Genomic DNA, 13,460 nt, shown 5'->3' with positions numbered 1-13,460 from the left:
TATGAAATGTAGGGCTGTGTGGGAAGCAGTTCTTTATCCCACTCCCTCCTACTGACATGGGAATTAATTTGTTTCTGTTGTCTTTTTAACAGGGACCAATTATGAAAAATTCATGTTTTTTTATCATATCTGGGCATTTACATAGGTCATTAATGTGGGTGTACACACAAAATATATGGGAAAAAAAATATATATATATATCCCCTTTCTTTTTTTCTCCTTCGGCTTGTGTTAAGTTTTTCGTAAAAACAGAGCTTTCAGGGTTTTTTTATGTTTCTGAAGTTGCTTCTGTATCTGACAAGAAATTTTTCTAAGGACCTCTTGAGGTTCGAGGCTCAGTTCTATGCTGGAGGCACCTTTTCTTTTTTTTTTTTTGCCTAGAGCAGACTGTAGACAACCACAGCATGTCACAATAAAAAAAAAAACACCAGCTGTTATTCCAAAAGAATAACAGAACACCAAACTCATTTTTTTTTTTTTACTCCCATCCACTGAGAGAGTGAGGACACAGGGGGGACAGGGGACAAAGGGGATAGCCTCTTGCTTATTTACAGTGTACATATTCTGAAAGCTGTTTTATGTGTGCATGCAAAAAATTTCCTGCTTTCTTAAGGAGGGACAGCCCAAAGTTAAATTCCTGTTAAGACTGAAGCTTAAGGCTGCTTTCATACTACGCATGATTAATTCGTACTGTACTTGGTGAACAATTGGTGCATTTCCTCTCTCACCATTGGCAAGGCTTCACATTAGTGATATTGTTCTGTACATGAGTCCAAGTGTATATTTATATTCTCTGGTACAGAAGGTATTAGTATGTACCTAGCTGGTTGTGTATATTGGTTTGCCAGTATACATAAAATGAAAAAGTCAACCGTAGGGAGAGTGACCCTCTTCTTACGGTTTTGAAGTTCAGAGCACGAGATCATGACGCGCTGAATGTATGTGATGATCACGTGGATTCATTATGTACTAAATGTACATACTGCGAGATGTCTGAGAAATCAGCATAATGGTGTTGGTGAAATATCAGAGTAGACAAGTGGACTTACAAGTGGACCTAAGTCAAGTACACTGATCTGGACAGTAGATTGTTCACTTTCTGCCGTTGTACCTGAGTGTGGGATCCACCGATACCGATTACCCGTCTGATGATTTGACATGAATTTTCATGGTTTGGGTTTAATAATCTATTATTTTAGCTGAACCTCTAGTCCATCTGAGATAGTCCTTGCTAAGAATTGGGACATAATACAAAGATTAGTTTTTGCACATTTTATCACTCAGATTTATGTATTTATTTTTCACCAGTGTAGTTGAAAAATAAGTTTAAAGTAATTTTTTTTACAATAGTGTACTGTAATTCTTTAAATGACTATTTTGTTTTTTTTACATACAGGTTGTCAAATAAAAAAATTACTAGGCATTCTATCCATAGTTTGTACAATAGGCTATTCGACTGCATTAAACATTTAACAATTTTGCCTATATTATATGGTGAAAAGTGCAGTATATGGACAGCTAATCGTCATAAATTTTGTATGTTGAGCATCTCATACCAAAATCTGTACTCCTATAACAGCTTCAATATAGCAGGCTCCTCTCTTCTGGAAAGGATTTATGCTTGTTTTCAGACTGTTGCTGTGTAGATTTTTGCTCATACAGCCACAAGAGCATTAGTGAAGAAGGGTATTGATGTCGGGGGCGAGGAGGCCTGACATTCAGCCGGTACTCCCAATTCATCCTAAAGGAGTATACTGGGGTTGAGGTCAGATCTCTAAGCTCAACATTTCAGTGCTTCTACACCAGCCTTGGTCAACCATGTTGCTAAGAACATCTGTTTGTCCACATGGGCATAAATAAATAAAAAATATTCAAAAATATTACTAATTGAGTCAGTAAACATTTCCTACTCCAGAGTTGGATGATCGCTGTAATATAGTTATAATGACATTGCGATGAGATCCATGGTTGAGATAACATTGAATGAATGATCCGAACACAATGTTGCAAATACACTCTCAAAGCAATGATATGTTACCCTTTGTTTGAAACATTCATGATAATTAACATCTATTCACACAACACACAAACACATCCATGCTCGTAAGTTTCTAACAAGGTTTAGAATTCCAGTTAGAGATACAACACAGACGGACACAACAGCTTCCCGCACACAGCGCACGGATCTCATGTCACGCATCTCTCAGTGGTGTAATGTTACCTCTCTGTTGAATTTTCTTTTGGAGATATTACCATGAGCTCATTTTAATATTATATAATATAATATAAAGTAATATAATATATGTAATATAATATTATAATATTAGCATGAGAACTGTAATATGTGTTTGCACAGAATCCCAACTGTACAATGTCATGCATGCTGACGTAATTTCATGAAAGTAATTCCTACATTCACAAACAGCTTAATACCAGCGTCGACACAGCATCCTCAAAGCTGCCAATTTAACATGACCACAATCAAAAGTTCCTGCTGGCATTAGTCTGATGAGATATTGATTGAGTGAAGAGACAATAATAAGGCTAGATAATGAGACAGAAACTTATGTGCATGTTGCTGATAATGTACAGTACATTTTCTATAGTAAAGATAACATTTCAGTTTGTCTGTTATTTATTTAAAATGAAGAGGCAGGCAATGTGAACTTGAGGCAATTTGAAATAAATTTTCTCTCTTTTTACTTTCGATGCTAAACCAACATAGATGCCACTTGATCATTTACATAAGGTCGTGATACTGTGCATGCGGAAGAGAACCATATTCTAGTCCGTAATTCTGTAGTATGGATATAGTATGGCTGTGCAATTAAACTGAGATTTAGTGATAATTGTGCTACATCCGTTTTTCACAGTAAATAACTCTTTATCTAATTAATTCAATGTGAAAGCCGTAAAGTGCTCAGATGGGTTTTATTACATTTTGGCTAAGTCCATCAGACATAAAGAGGACGAATGATTGTGAGAAAGCAAAAAGAAATTGCTTAAGTTCAGTTCATTTATTAAGCCTGATCAATGCGATCGATTGTTTCTGAAACCACCCAACTTTGTGACAGATACTCTGTTAAACATCCTTGTGACATTAATTCATACGCATTCACATTTCATACAAACTTAAATAATTCTTTTGACTGTGTAAAGCTGCTTTGCGACAATGTCAATTGTTAGAATAAACAAATAAAATTGATTTGAATTGACTTGACATGACCTTTACATCAGAGCTACAGTGTTATCTGTACATTTCCCATGATTAAAAATAATTAAAGCTTAAGAAGAAAAAAAGCATCATAAATACTTGAGTTATTTTATGCAGTTTGTGTGTTTAAAATTATTTACACTCGAGTAATCTGCCTTAAATGAAAACTATCAAAGCAACATCACCATAAGAAGACAGCATTATACTGCAATCAGACTCACACAGGATGGAAAAATCAGTCATGCAGCGTGAATGCAAATATAAACGAGAATATGTGAGTGTGTAAATAGGAAGACACCACGATGAAAGACTCAGCTGGTGAGTGGCAGAAAATAAAGGTGTGGGTTTTCCCATGACGTCATCACACTTCATCTTCACACACTACATGAGTGCTGTGAAAAATGAAGGCTGTTTATTGGCCGATATGAGACACAGACCATGGTAATGCCAAGTACGGCGCACCTGCTGAGATCTGGGAAGCGGTTCAGATAGAGTAGTGTGTGTGTTTTGCCTGAATGTGCATGCTTGTGCAATATATTGATGCCGATGCATTCCGTTGCGAAGGTCCGGTATTCAGAGTAGACCATAAAAGCTTCATTTCCCTCCTGTGCCCATTCGCACAGCCTCCTGGGGGTGAGCACTGAGGGTAAATGAGCTGTAGTCTCTCACATACTTACATATGGGCACATCCCCATTCTGCTGCTTTTCTCTACCTTATCTCTCTTAATGTTTTTGTCCCAGCCCTGCTGGCCTGAGCGTGTCCCTGTGCTCATGACATTGGCAGTGAAGAACTTTACACTCAGTATAGTGGTAATGGGATTAATTAAAGGACAAGTTTGTATGAAAATGAAATGTACACAACTTTTGAATTAGAATAGAATCATTTAGCCAATATACATTACCAGTCAAAAGTTTGTCTACACCATTGAATTCCTTGGTCTTTCCTGAATCTTATTTCTTTTTACATTGTGAAACAAGGCTGAAGGCATCCAAAATGTGCAATCATTTCCTTATTTTGGAAATGCATTTGACAATACATTTGCTGAAATTTGCCTTAGTCCATGTTCCCTCTTGGAAATCTTGGACGGCAAGCATAATTTGTCCTGAAAGCTTGCTCGTATATCAGCGTGAATTTCTCCATAAGAAATAGTAAACGCACTGAGACTGAGCATGGGAGACGATTACCCACAATCCCACAGGACAAGAGAACCATTGGCTAAGTTATGATTATGTGTTGCTCGGCAGACAAAGCACATGCTTACTACTCGTATATCAAAACTTCGCTAATTATTAAAGTTTAAATCTATTAAAAAATTTTGCTCGTCTTGCAAAACTCTCGCAGACCAAGTTACTCACAATCCAAGGTTCCACTGTACTGATCCTACTAGAACTATACCAGAACAGCTGTCATGTTTTAAAACAGCAACTAGTTGGTGTTGTTCTTGTCACTTAATTACTAAATGCCATATTGTTATTTCGTTGTTTTTGAAAATCCAATGTTTGAAATTTTTGCTGGTACTATGTGTCTGGTGTTTAAAGTCTTCTTTGAATATTAGGTAATGGATACAAATGATCAAAGCTTAAAATGAAAATATGGCACTGTTTAACGGTCTTGAGCCACCCCTCATTTCTTCATATTAAATTTAATTAAATCATATTAAAGAAATTGGAATGAATGTTTTACTTCATCAGGCTTCAAACTGTGAAAAATATGCAATAAAAAAATTTGGTTATTTATGTAACAACCTTTGCAGAAATCTCATTTCCCCTCTCGTCTGTTTCAACCACTCATTCAGTAGCATTCAGCATCACCAGTATGCTACTTACCGGCATGATAATCTGTCATCATCTGCACCCGTTTCTCACTGGTTAATGGCAAAGATATTTTCTTACGCTTGCATGATTCATAGGTCACTGTGTGGCACAAAAAAAACAAAAAAACATTCCACTGAAACCGCTCAGGTACAGGGCCCAGGCTGAATATGAGAGACAAAATCTCGCCAAAAATGAGAGCCAGAATGGTCCTTCAGGCAGGCTGGAGAACTATTCCTCAAGAACGCATTAAAAATACAAGAAAGTCTAAAAGCAAAATATGGAGAAATGGGGGTGGCTCATGAGATTTGCACAGTATTGTACTGTACATCTACCACATCAGTAGTGTATACCACTGACGAATTTCTCAACCAAGTTACTGTATCACCTTTCATTTCACTCATAAATGTTTAAAATACAGACCATAGTGGTATAAATTATTTGCGATCAGACAGATATGAGAAAAAGCCTTACCAAAAACCGTTTTGATTGTTTTTTATGTACTATAATATTCCATCACTATAACAAGCCAGTAAAAAATACTGCTACTTAACACCTTTTCTAAGGTTTTGTGGTACACTATCAGAAACACAAACTAGGATGCTGAAACATAAACACAACTTCATCTCTCTAAATAAATAGTCCCTTGTCTATCATGCATACAGTTTATTGTGTAAACCTGGAATTTAATTTTTTTGTCTCAACCCAAACCATGACGGAAGATTTGCCCATTCATGTGCCACTGGCGCTATAGATAAAGGTATAAAAAACACTGAACACTGGGGTAATCCTTTAATCCACTGTTTTCTGTAAGCTATAAACCTTTTAGCTCCATTAGCCTGGATTTTAAAAGTAAATGGTGTAAATTAATTACAGAGTCTCAGTCCTTGGTTCTCTTACTCTTTGTTTTTTGATAGCTGATACTAAATCTAACCTGGTTATGTGACTAACATAAGGAAAACAGGGGTGAATAAAGCAAAGCAGTTTCAGCAAACAATGTCAATAAAAGTCTCATGAAATCGAAATGGACTGTGGAGTCGAACCTCTAGGCACGATTTATTTTTTTCATTTTCTTTCTCCTAACACTGAAAGGAGATTTATGGTCTCCATCTCAGACAGCCATTTTATCTCCCTTTCCTTCTTTTTATTGCTCCTTTAATCCATGAGGAGCGTTCGCTGCTCTCTTGTGTTCACTCAGCTGCTGCTATTCCTCACTCTCTATGTTCTGATCACACATTCACACTTTCTAACCGGTCGGTTTCTATCTCACTCTCTAAATCAGGAGCTGTGTGATGATCCGCACTTGTTCGTGGATGGGATCAGCGCTCATGACCTGCACCAAGGGCAGCTGGGGAACTGCTGGTTTGTGGCGGCGTGTTCCAGCCTGGCGTCGCGCGAGTCTCTGTGGCAGAAAGTAAGTTTGTATGTGTAGAACATTGCTTTTTTTTAAAGTTACAAGCTTCAGTGAAGTTTTAGGTCCACTGAGTTTTCAGGATGTGATTCGATTGTTATTCATAAGCTGATTTTGTACAAGACATCCAGTCTCTTTAAAAGATTCATGCTGAATAATAGGAGATGTTGAAGTCATAACCCTACATGCAAGAGATGTTTCAACGTGATAATTACAGATAATTCAGCAGCACTGTTGAGGAGTGTAAGTCAAATCAGTGGTAAAAAATTAATGAGCTCATCTCAATGCGTTTTAATGTTATTGTTTTTATAGTAACAGCTAATTCACATGGACGTCTGTGACAGATAATTAAATTATAATGTAAAAATTAGTTATAATTGGGGTTAAAAATGTGTCATTTTACAAAATGAAACTGTTGACATAATGACATTTTTTGTAAGAACTTGTTTGTTTTTATTTAAGTGTCTGTCGAGACATTTTCGTTCATGGAAAAGCCTTACAATTAGTATTTTAGGACTGTGTATCATGGCATTTTCATCTGCTGCGTCTAGGCTCTGTGTCTCTAGTGGCATCAGTACTGGCAGACTGTCATCATGCGGCATTGGCCTCATGGCTGATGGCAGATTGGGGTGTTCAGTGGATTACTTGTTTTTAGCTAAAAAGACCTAGACATCAGTCAGACAGAAGTAACAGTCTGTTCCAGCCTTAAGTCATTTGGATTAGAAAATGACCAAAATTCGGCAAAAGACCAAAATACGGCAATTTCAGAACTACAGTACCTCATACTACTTGCAATATATTTAGGAAATAAAATCAATACTGCCTGGCCAAAAAAGTTGCTTGTTTTAGAAGGGCCTGCTAACTAACGATTTTGCTAAAATTACTGTAATTAGTTTAAGAAGTCTCTAACACATTATTAAAACCCAGAACGGTAGTTCTGAATCACACAAGAAAAGTGGTCAGAAACAAATCAGAATGACCATGATTAGAGATGGCTTAAACAATTGGTAAAGGTTTTATTCCACTAGGGAGCATAAGGATTGGACCTTAAAGAAAAATGTCATGGGGGTTGATAAGAAGAAGAAGAATATTCAATTATTTGTGACATGTACTTTACAGCACAGTGAAATGTCTTCTTCGCATATCCCAATTAGGAAACTAGGGTCAGAGCGCAGGGTCAGCCAGCTTACAGCACCCATGAAGCAGATAGGGTTAAGGGCCTTGCTCAAGGGCTCAACACTGGCAACTTGGCAATGCTGGGGCTCAAACAGTAACCCAGTAACCCACAGCCTTATCCAACTGAGCCACCACTGACCCTACCCAGTGGCTTTCAAATGCATAGGTGCTAATCTAATCAGCCTGACAGTATCCCCCAAACCTTTACATTCTCAAAGAGACAAAAGGCATAGCCTGGTCTTGAGATTAGCATTCACATTGACTTTGGGACCCTACCCAGTGGTCAGGAAGTACATAAAGACAAAAGGTTAATGTCTCTGACACCTGGGGTACAAGCCACCACTGCCCCACTACCCACAATGAAGTTAGACTATTCAGTGTCACAGCATGCGCCCAAATCAAAGCTCACTAGAAGCTCACTAGATAGGTGGCCTACCTTATCTGCAGGTGTGCGAAGGAGCAGGGCCGCGAAATTAGGCACGGCTGGTAAGCCATCGCCGCTAATGATCCCGGCCTTCTCCCTGCTCTTTAAAACACAACGGGAATTGTAGCTTGTAGGTGACAGAGGCAGGAGCTGCTGTCCACGCAGGCCCACGCTGCTCACTGCTCACTAGCCTGTGCCCGCATGCCGGCGGGGCACTGCACACCAGATCTGCACGTGCACAACCTTCCTTCCCTATCTTTCCATCCTTCCTCCTTTAACCCTTTCCTTCCCCATTTACCTAAATAAATTACCCTTTTTTCCCGTAAGACCTCGCCTCGTGTCCATGCTTTATGGTGCCGCGCGTGCAACATTGGTCGAACCCGTTACACCCTTCCTCAATACGAAAAAGATCTTAGCCAAAAATGAATGCAATTCCAATGTGACATGGTGGTTGAAACAATGCCAAGGTGCTGCGTTCCTTAATTACTGTGACTTTATTCTTTGTCTGATCAGTGTATTTATATGCTAATATCTTTACCTTTAGCACCAGAGCAGCTGCTGACCGCAGAATTAATAAGGGCTTGGAGAGACATACTCTATGTTTTGGCTGTATACCTTCAAAATGGATAGAGAAGTGTTGGGAACTTTTTCAGAGACCAGGAGACGTTGGGATATCATTCAAGCAGAAGTTACTCTTTATTGAGAACTCGCCGAGCGTCGCTGTAGTCATCCAAGTCTGACCGAAAAAACGTAGCTCTGAAGAGTTTATACTTTACAAGAGGGAGGGATACAAAGAGGTGGAGACAATCTAAACAAAGCATAGTCCAGTACAGGAGTCAGCCTGGTAACGGAAGTTCCCCAGCCCTGATCTCATCAGCATAACAGTGGCTTTCAAATGCATAGGTGCTAATCTAATCAGCCTGACAGTATCCCCCAAACCGTTACATTCTCAAAGAGACAAAAGGCATAGCCTGGTCTTGAGATTAGCATTCACATTGACTTTGGGACCCTACCCAGTGGTCAGGAAGTACATAAAGACAAAAGGTTAATGTCTCTGACACCTGGGGTACAAGACTTGATCTTCTTAGAATGTCACCAACTTTAACTTAAAATGTAAAACCCAATGTACATAACTTGTTCAGTTTATATACTATTACGTTGGAAGCTAGATTTAACATTTTATAAATTTGTAATCCTACAGAAGACAGCCTGCTGTTCTTCTGTCTCTGTAAGCCTCATTGCCAGATCTGTCTGTATGCCTTCTGCCCACGCGATCTAGAGCCGATGATGCTTCATTTTGCTCCCTGTTGAGATGACTTGTTGCTCGGGGCAGCACTGTGATGTTTGTACTTAATGTAGGGACGCTCTGGGAATACGAAGCAGGTGGATTTGCAGAATTCAGTTTATTTTAGGTCTCTTTCTTTAGTTAAGGTATCTTATGATGGACCGTAATATTTTAAGATGTTGAACATCCGCTGAATCCGTTTTTTATTCTACACTTGTCTGTTCACTGATGCAGAACGTTAGCTTGGAAGATGCCTTGCTTCAGTAAGAGCTTTGTTCCCTTGACAGTCTTAGCTTTCAGCAAATTGCGGTGCTGAGTCAGACATGTATGCACTAGGGCTAAATTGTACAAACATTTCAGGAAGAATGATGAGAGTTTTTTTTATTTTTTTAAGCTTAGCTAGTCAGCCTGTTCTCAAACGTCACTCAGCTGCACAAGGAAGAAGGAGAGCCGACTTCATAAGGAGAAAAAAAGACACACATACTGTATACACACACTCCATTGTTCCTTCACATCTTGGTATACGGAGTGCTATCAGTTTGTGCTTAAGGGGTGTGATGGATGTAGTATTTTAAAAAGGTATATACTGTAGTATGTGTAAGTACATTCACATTCAGCACTTCAGCTTTTGGAAGACTGTATGTGTGTGGAATATACAGAATCAACTTCCTCTCTGACAACAATAAAACATGTAATCTGCCATTCCAGATAGCAGTGATGTTAAATCTGAACAAGTTTTAAGACCGGCAGTGCAGCACACATTGAAACCCTTAATGTGTTTTTAAAGAATGTCACTCGGAGCGTGTAATTGTAGCAATAGACCTGCTGTTCATTGAGCAATTACTATAGAACTGTACTTGAAATCCAATCTCTGTGCTGTCTCAGAGGAGCTCTATTGCAATGAAACAGCTCCTCCACGCCTCCTGAATCACTCTGATGTCCTTTCAGCAGGAGCTGTTATCATTTTGCAAACGGGAACACGCATGCTCGTCCTACAGTTCCTCCGTTACGAGCCTGAACCCCACAGCATGCTAATCAAAGCCAAATTGGAAACCTTGATTGGCATGTACCCGCCCCACAGGAATGTGGTCGTCAGCCAACTTGCATGTGTGAACAAATCATGTTAAGCAAAAGAGCTTTTTTTTGGAAGGTTGTAAAAATGATTAGACTTCTATCTGCAATAAATTAGCTTAGTGTTTTTTTTTTAAAGGTCAAAATAATTGGATCTGTGTGATCTTTGTATATGTCTCTTTCACCACATTTATTGCACTCTTTGAATGCTTACTGTGGTGATTGGGCGACTTTAACCCATATCTTTTGGATTTGTTGAATTTGGGCTTTCCTTTTTGTTGTCTGCCTTTAGATACTATCTCCACAGAGCTAACGTCCATCTTTACCTTGGTAGCTTCACTCATCGATGTGTTTTGCTGCTTTTTAATCTATTTGGATTGTCTATCCATATTGATAGCTTTTTCAAGGTCCAAGTCTTTTTTCCATTTGCATACATTCAGATAACCTCGTATCAGCCAATCCTACCATAATCATGTCGTTTATGAACTCATTATGCAATGTCTCATAGCTGCAGTGCTTTGCTAATGCATACAGGGCTGTGGCACATGCATCGACAGTCTCATCAGGTTCTTGCTTACGCATGTTAAATCGAGCGTGTTCATAAATAATGTCCTTTTTTACTACAAAGAAAAAGTGAAAACCATGTCTCATCTTATTGTATCGACCTTGGTCAGTGTCACTGAGCTCCAAGCTTCTCAAAATGTCATCAGCTTCACCACCCATACAATAAATCACCTGTGTTCACCTGATGCTCGCGTTGCTGCCAAGTTGTTCGCTTGGCGGAACCTCTTGAATCTCTGAATCCATTTTGTCCACTTGTGCTGCTTGGAAACGTCAAACGGCTCCGGTTGCTGAATATTAAACGTAGTGCTGGGTGTGCTAGACATTCTGCTAACCACCTTCTCGCTTAGCTTGTGTCTGATGTCAGGCATTAAATGGCAAAACAGTATCCTCTTTTTTTCTTTCTTTCTTTCTTTCTTTTTTTCTTTCTCAGGTTATCCCTGACTGGAAAGAGCAGGAATGGGATCAGGAGAAACCAGACTCTTATGCAGGAATCTTTCACTTCCGCTTCTGGCGCTTTGGCGAATGGGTGGACGTGGTGATCGATGACCGCTTGCCCACGGTGGACAATCAGCTGGTGTACTGCCACTCTAACGACAGCAATGAGTTCTGGAGCGCAATGGTGGAGAAAGCTTATGCCAAGTATGTACTTTAGTTATCAAAAAACATTAGAATTTGGTTACTCATATTATACACATCAGAATAATTAAAGATTGGTAATAAAAAGTTTATATAACTGCATTTACTGTAATTAGCTCAATCACACACTGAAATTGAATAATTTGAATAATTTGGTTTTTCGATTTCTCTGTGTGATATTAAGGTAGTGCAATTAATCAAGCGCAGAATCATATATATATATATATATATATATATATATATATATACAGTACTGTGCAAAAGTCCTAGGCACCATATTATATGCTGTACCATTTTTGTTGTATATGTTCATCATGTCTGCATAATTATGTACAAAATTATTTAGTATTTCCATATATAACTTAAATGAATAAATGAATAACATGACAGGAAAATATATGCATGACTGTAAAAAAAAATATATAGTACAAGACAGATCAGCTTTCAGATAGAAACAAAAAACCTAATGTACGCTCCTGGGATTTGCATAAAAATAGAAAGGAGCGAGTGTGACCAGAAGAACTCATATTCTCCAGCAAGCTCAGTAAAACCTAACAGCTGTTTGCTTATAAAACTGCACTAATCTGTGTCTAAAACTCCTGATTTTAAGCAATGAGTTTTCACTCCAAATATTGACTGTTGATTTTAGTACCCTTTATTGCTCTTTAAAAAAATTTTTATATACAAAAATGTTTTCAAAAGCATCTTTTGCTTATGCAATATTTTTGTATGTGCCCAAGACTTTTGCACAGTACTTTAAGTAAAACAGCTGTTAGGTTTTACTGAGCTTGCTGGAGAATGTGAGTTCTTCTGGTAACTTTGTCACACTTGCTCTTTTCTATTTTTATGCATATCCCAGAAGCGTACATTAGGTTTTTTGTTTCCATCTGAAAACTGGTCTGTCTTGCACTATATTTTTTTTCTTTACAGCCTTGCATAAATTCTCCTGTAATGTTATAATTTTCAAGTTATATATGGAACTACTGATGATTTTGTACATAATTATGCAGACATGATAAACATATATAACAAAATTGCATATAATATGGTGCCTAAGACTTTTGCACAGGACTATATACAGTATATATATATAATTACATTATATATGTATATACTGTATACAGTACTGTGCAAAATAGTGCAGTCTTAGGCACCATATTCTATATAACTATAACTTATATCGCTGATCTAGCCAACAGTTTTTTCCAACAAATCTTTATCACAACCCCCCAAAAAAAAAGTTCCAACGATTACTGCAAGTTAAATATAAATCTGCAATTATTATAACATATTTTGTGGTTTAAGATTTTATAAATATATGCACTTTCGATTAGTTGTCAAGTAGTAAGAAAACACCACATTTATATCTGTCTACTTAATAAATTGGTATGTAAATGAATGGTTATCCTTTAGCATACACAAATACAAAATACAGTTTGTAACAAGTGACCTTTGAAAATGAAATCTCACTCCGCTAACTGAAGTATTACGGTTCTCGTGATTCAAATCGGAGTTATCCCACATAGACCAAAATGACAGCATTAGTCATGTTTTCTAGGGGAAAATAATGCATGCATATTTTACACCTACACCTCCAGCAGCATATTTCTATCTGAATGTAATTATTTCCAGTTTCACAGCAGAGCTCATGCATAGCCAAACACTGACAACTCCTAAGGAAAAGTAAAATAAATCAATATTGGTGAACCCATCAATTTAAATGTATACACTGATCAGCCATGACATTAACACCATTAACATTAAATCCACCTAGGTTTTGGGTTACACTTGTGTCTCAGCAGGAGCTCTGGGGGTGTGCTGTGGTGTCTGATACAAAGATATTGACAGCGGATCCCATGGGTTTAAC

At 38.0% G+C, this 13,460-nt stretch overlaps 1 protein-coding gene across 1 annotated transcript in view; it reads left to right on the top strand.

Annotated features, from left to right (window-relative positions):
* The window catches only part of capn5b (calpain 5b), a 59,706-nt gene that overhangs the window by 27,545 nt on the left and 18,701 nt on the right, over positions 1–13,460 (top strand). The window contains exons 3-4 of the mRNA XM_053478694.1: positions 6,309–6,440; positions 11,388–11,596. Coding sequence (XP_053334669.1) covers positions 6,309–6,440; positions 11,388–11,596 — 341 coding nt within the window. The remainder of the gene's footprint in view (positions 1–6,308; positions 6,441–11,387; positions 11,597–13,460) is intronic.

This window comes from Clarias gariepinus, chromosome 19, assembly GCF_024256425.1.
Source record: "Clarias gariepinus isolate MV-2021 ecotype Netherlands chromosome 19, CGAR_prim_01v2, whole genome shotgun sequence".
Classification (NCBI taxonomy): domain Eukaryota; kingdom Metazoa; phylum Chordata; class Actinopteri; order Siluriformes; family Clariidae; genus Clarias; species Clarias gariepinus.
The sequence above is the reverse complement of the archived record's forward strand: the minus strand, read 5'-3'. Positions and strand labels throughout refer to the sequence as shown.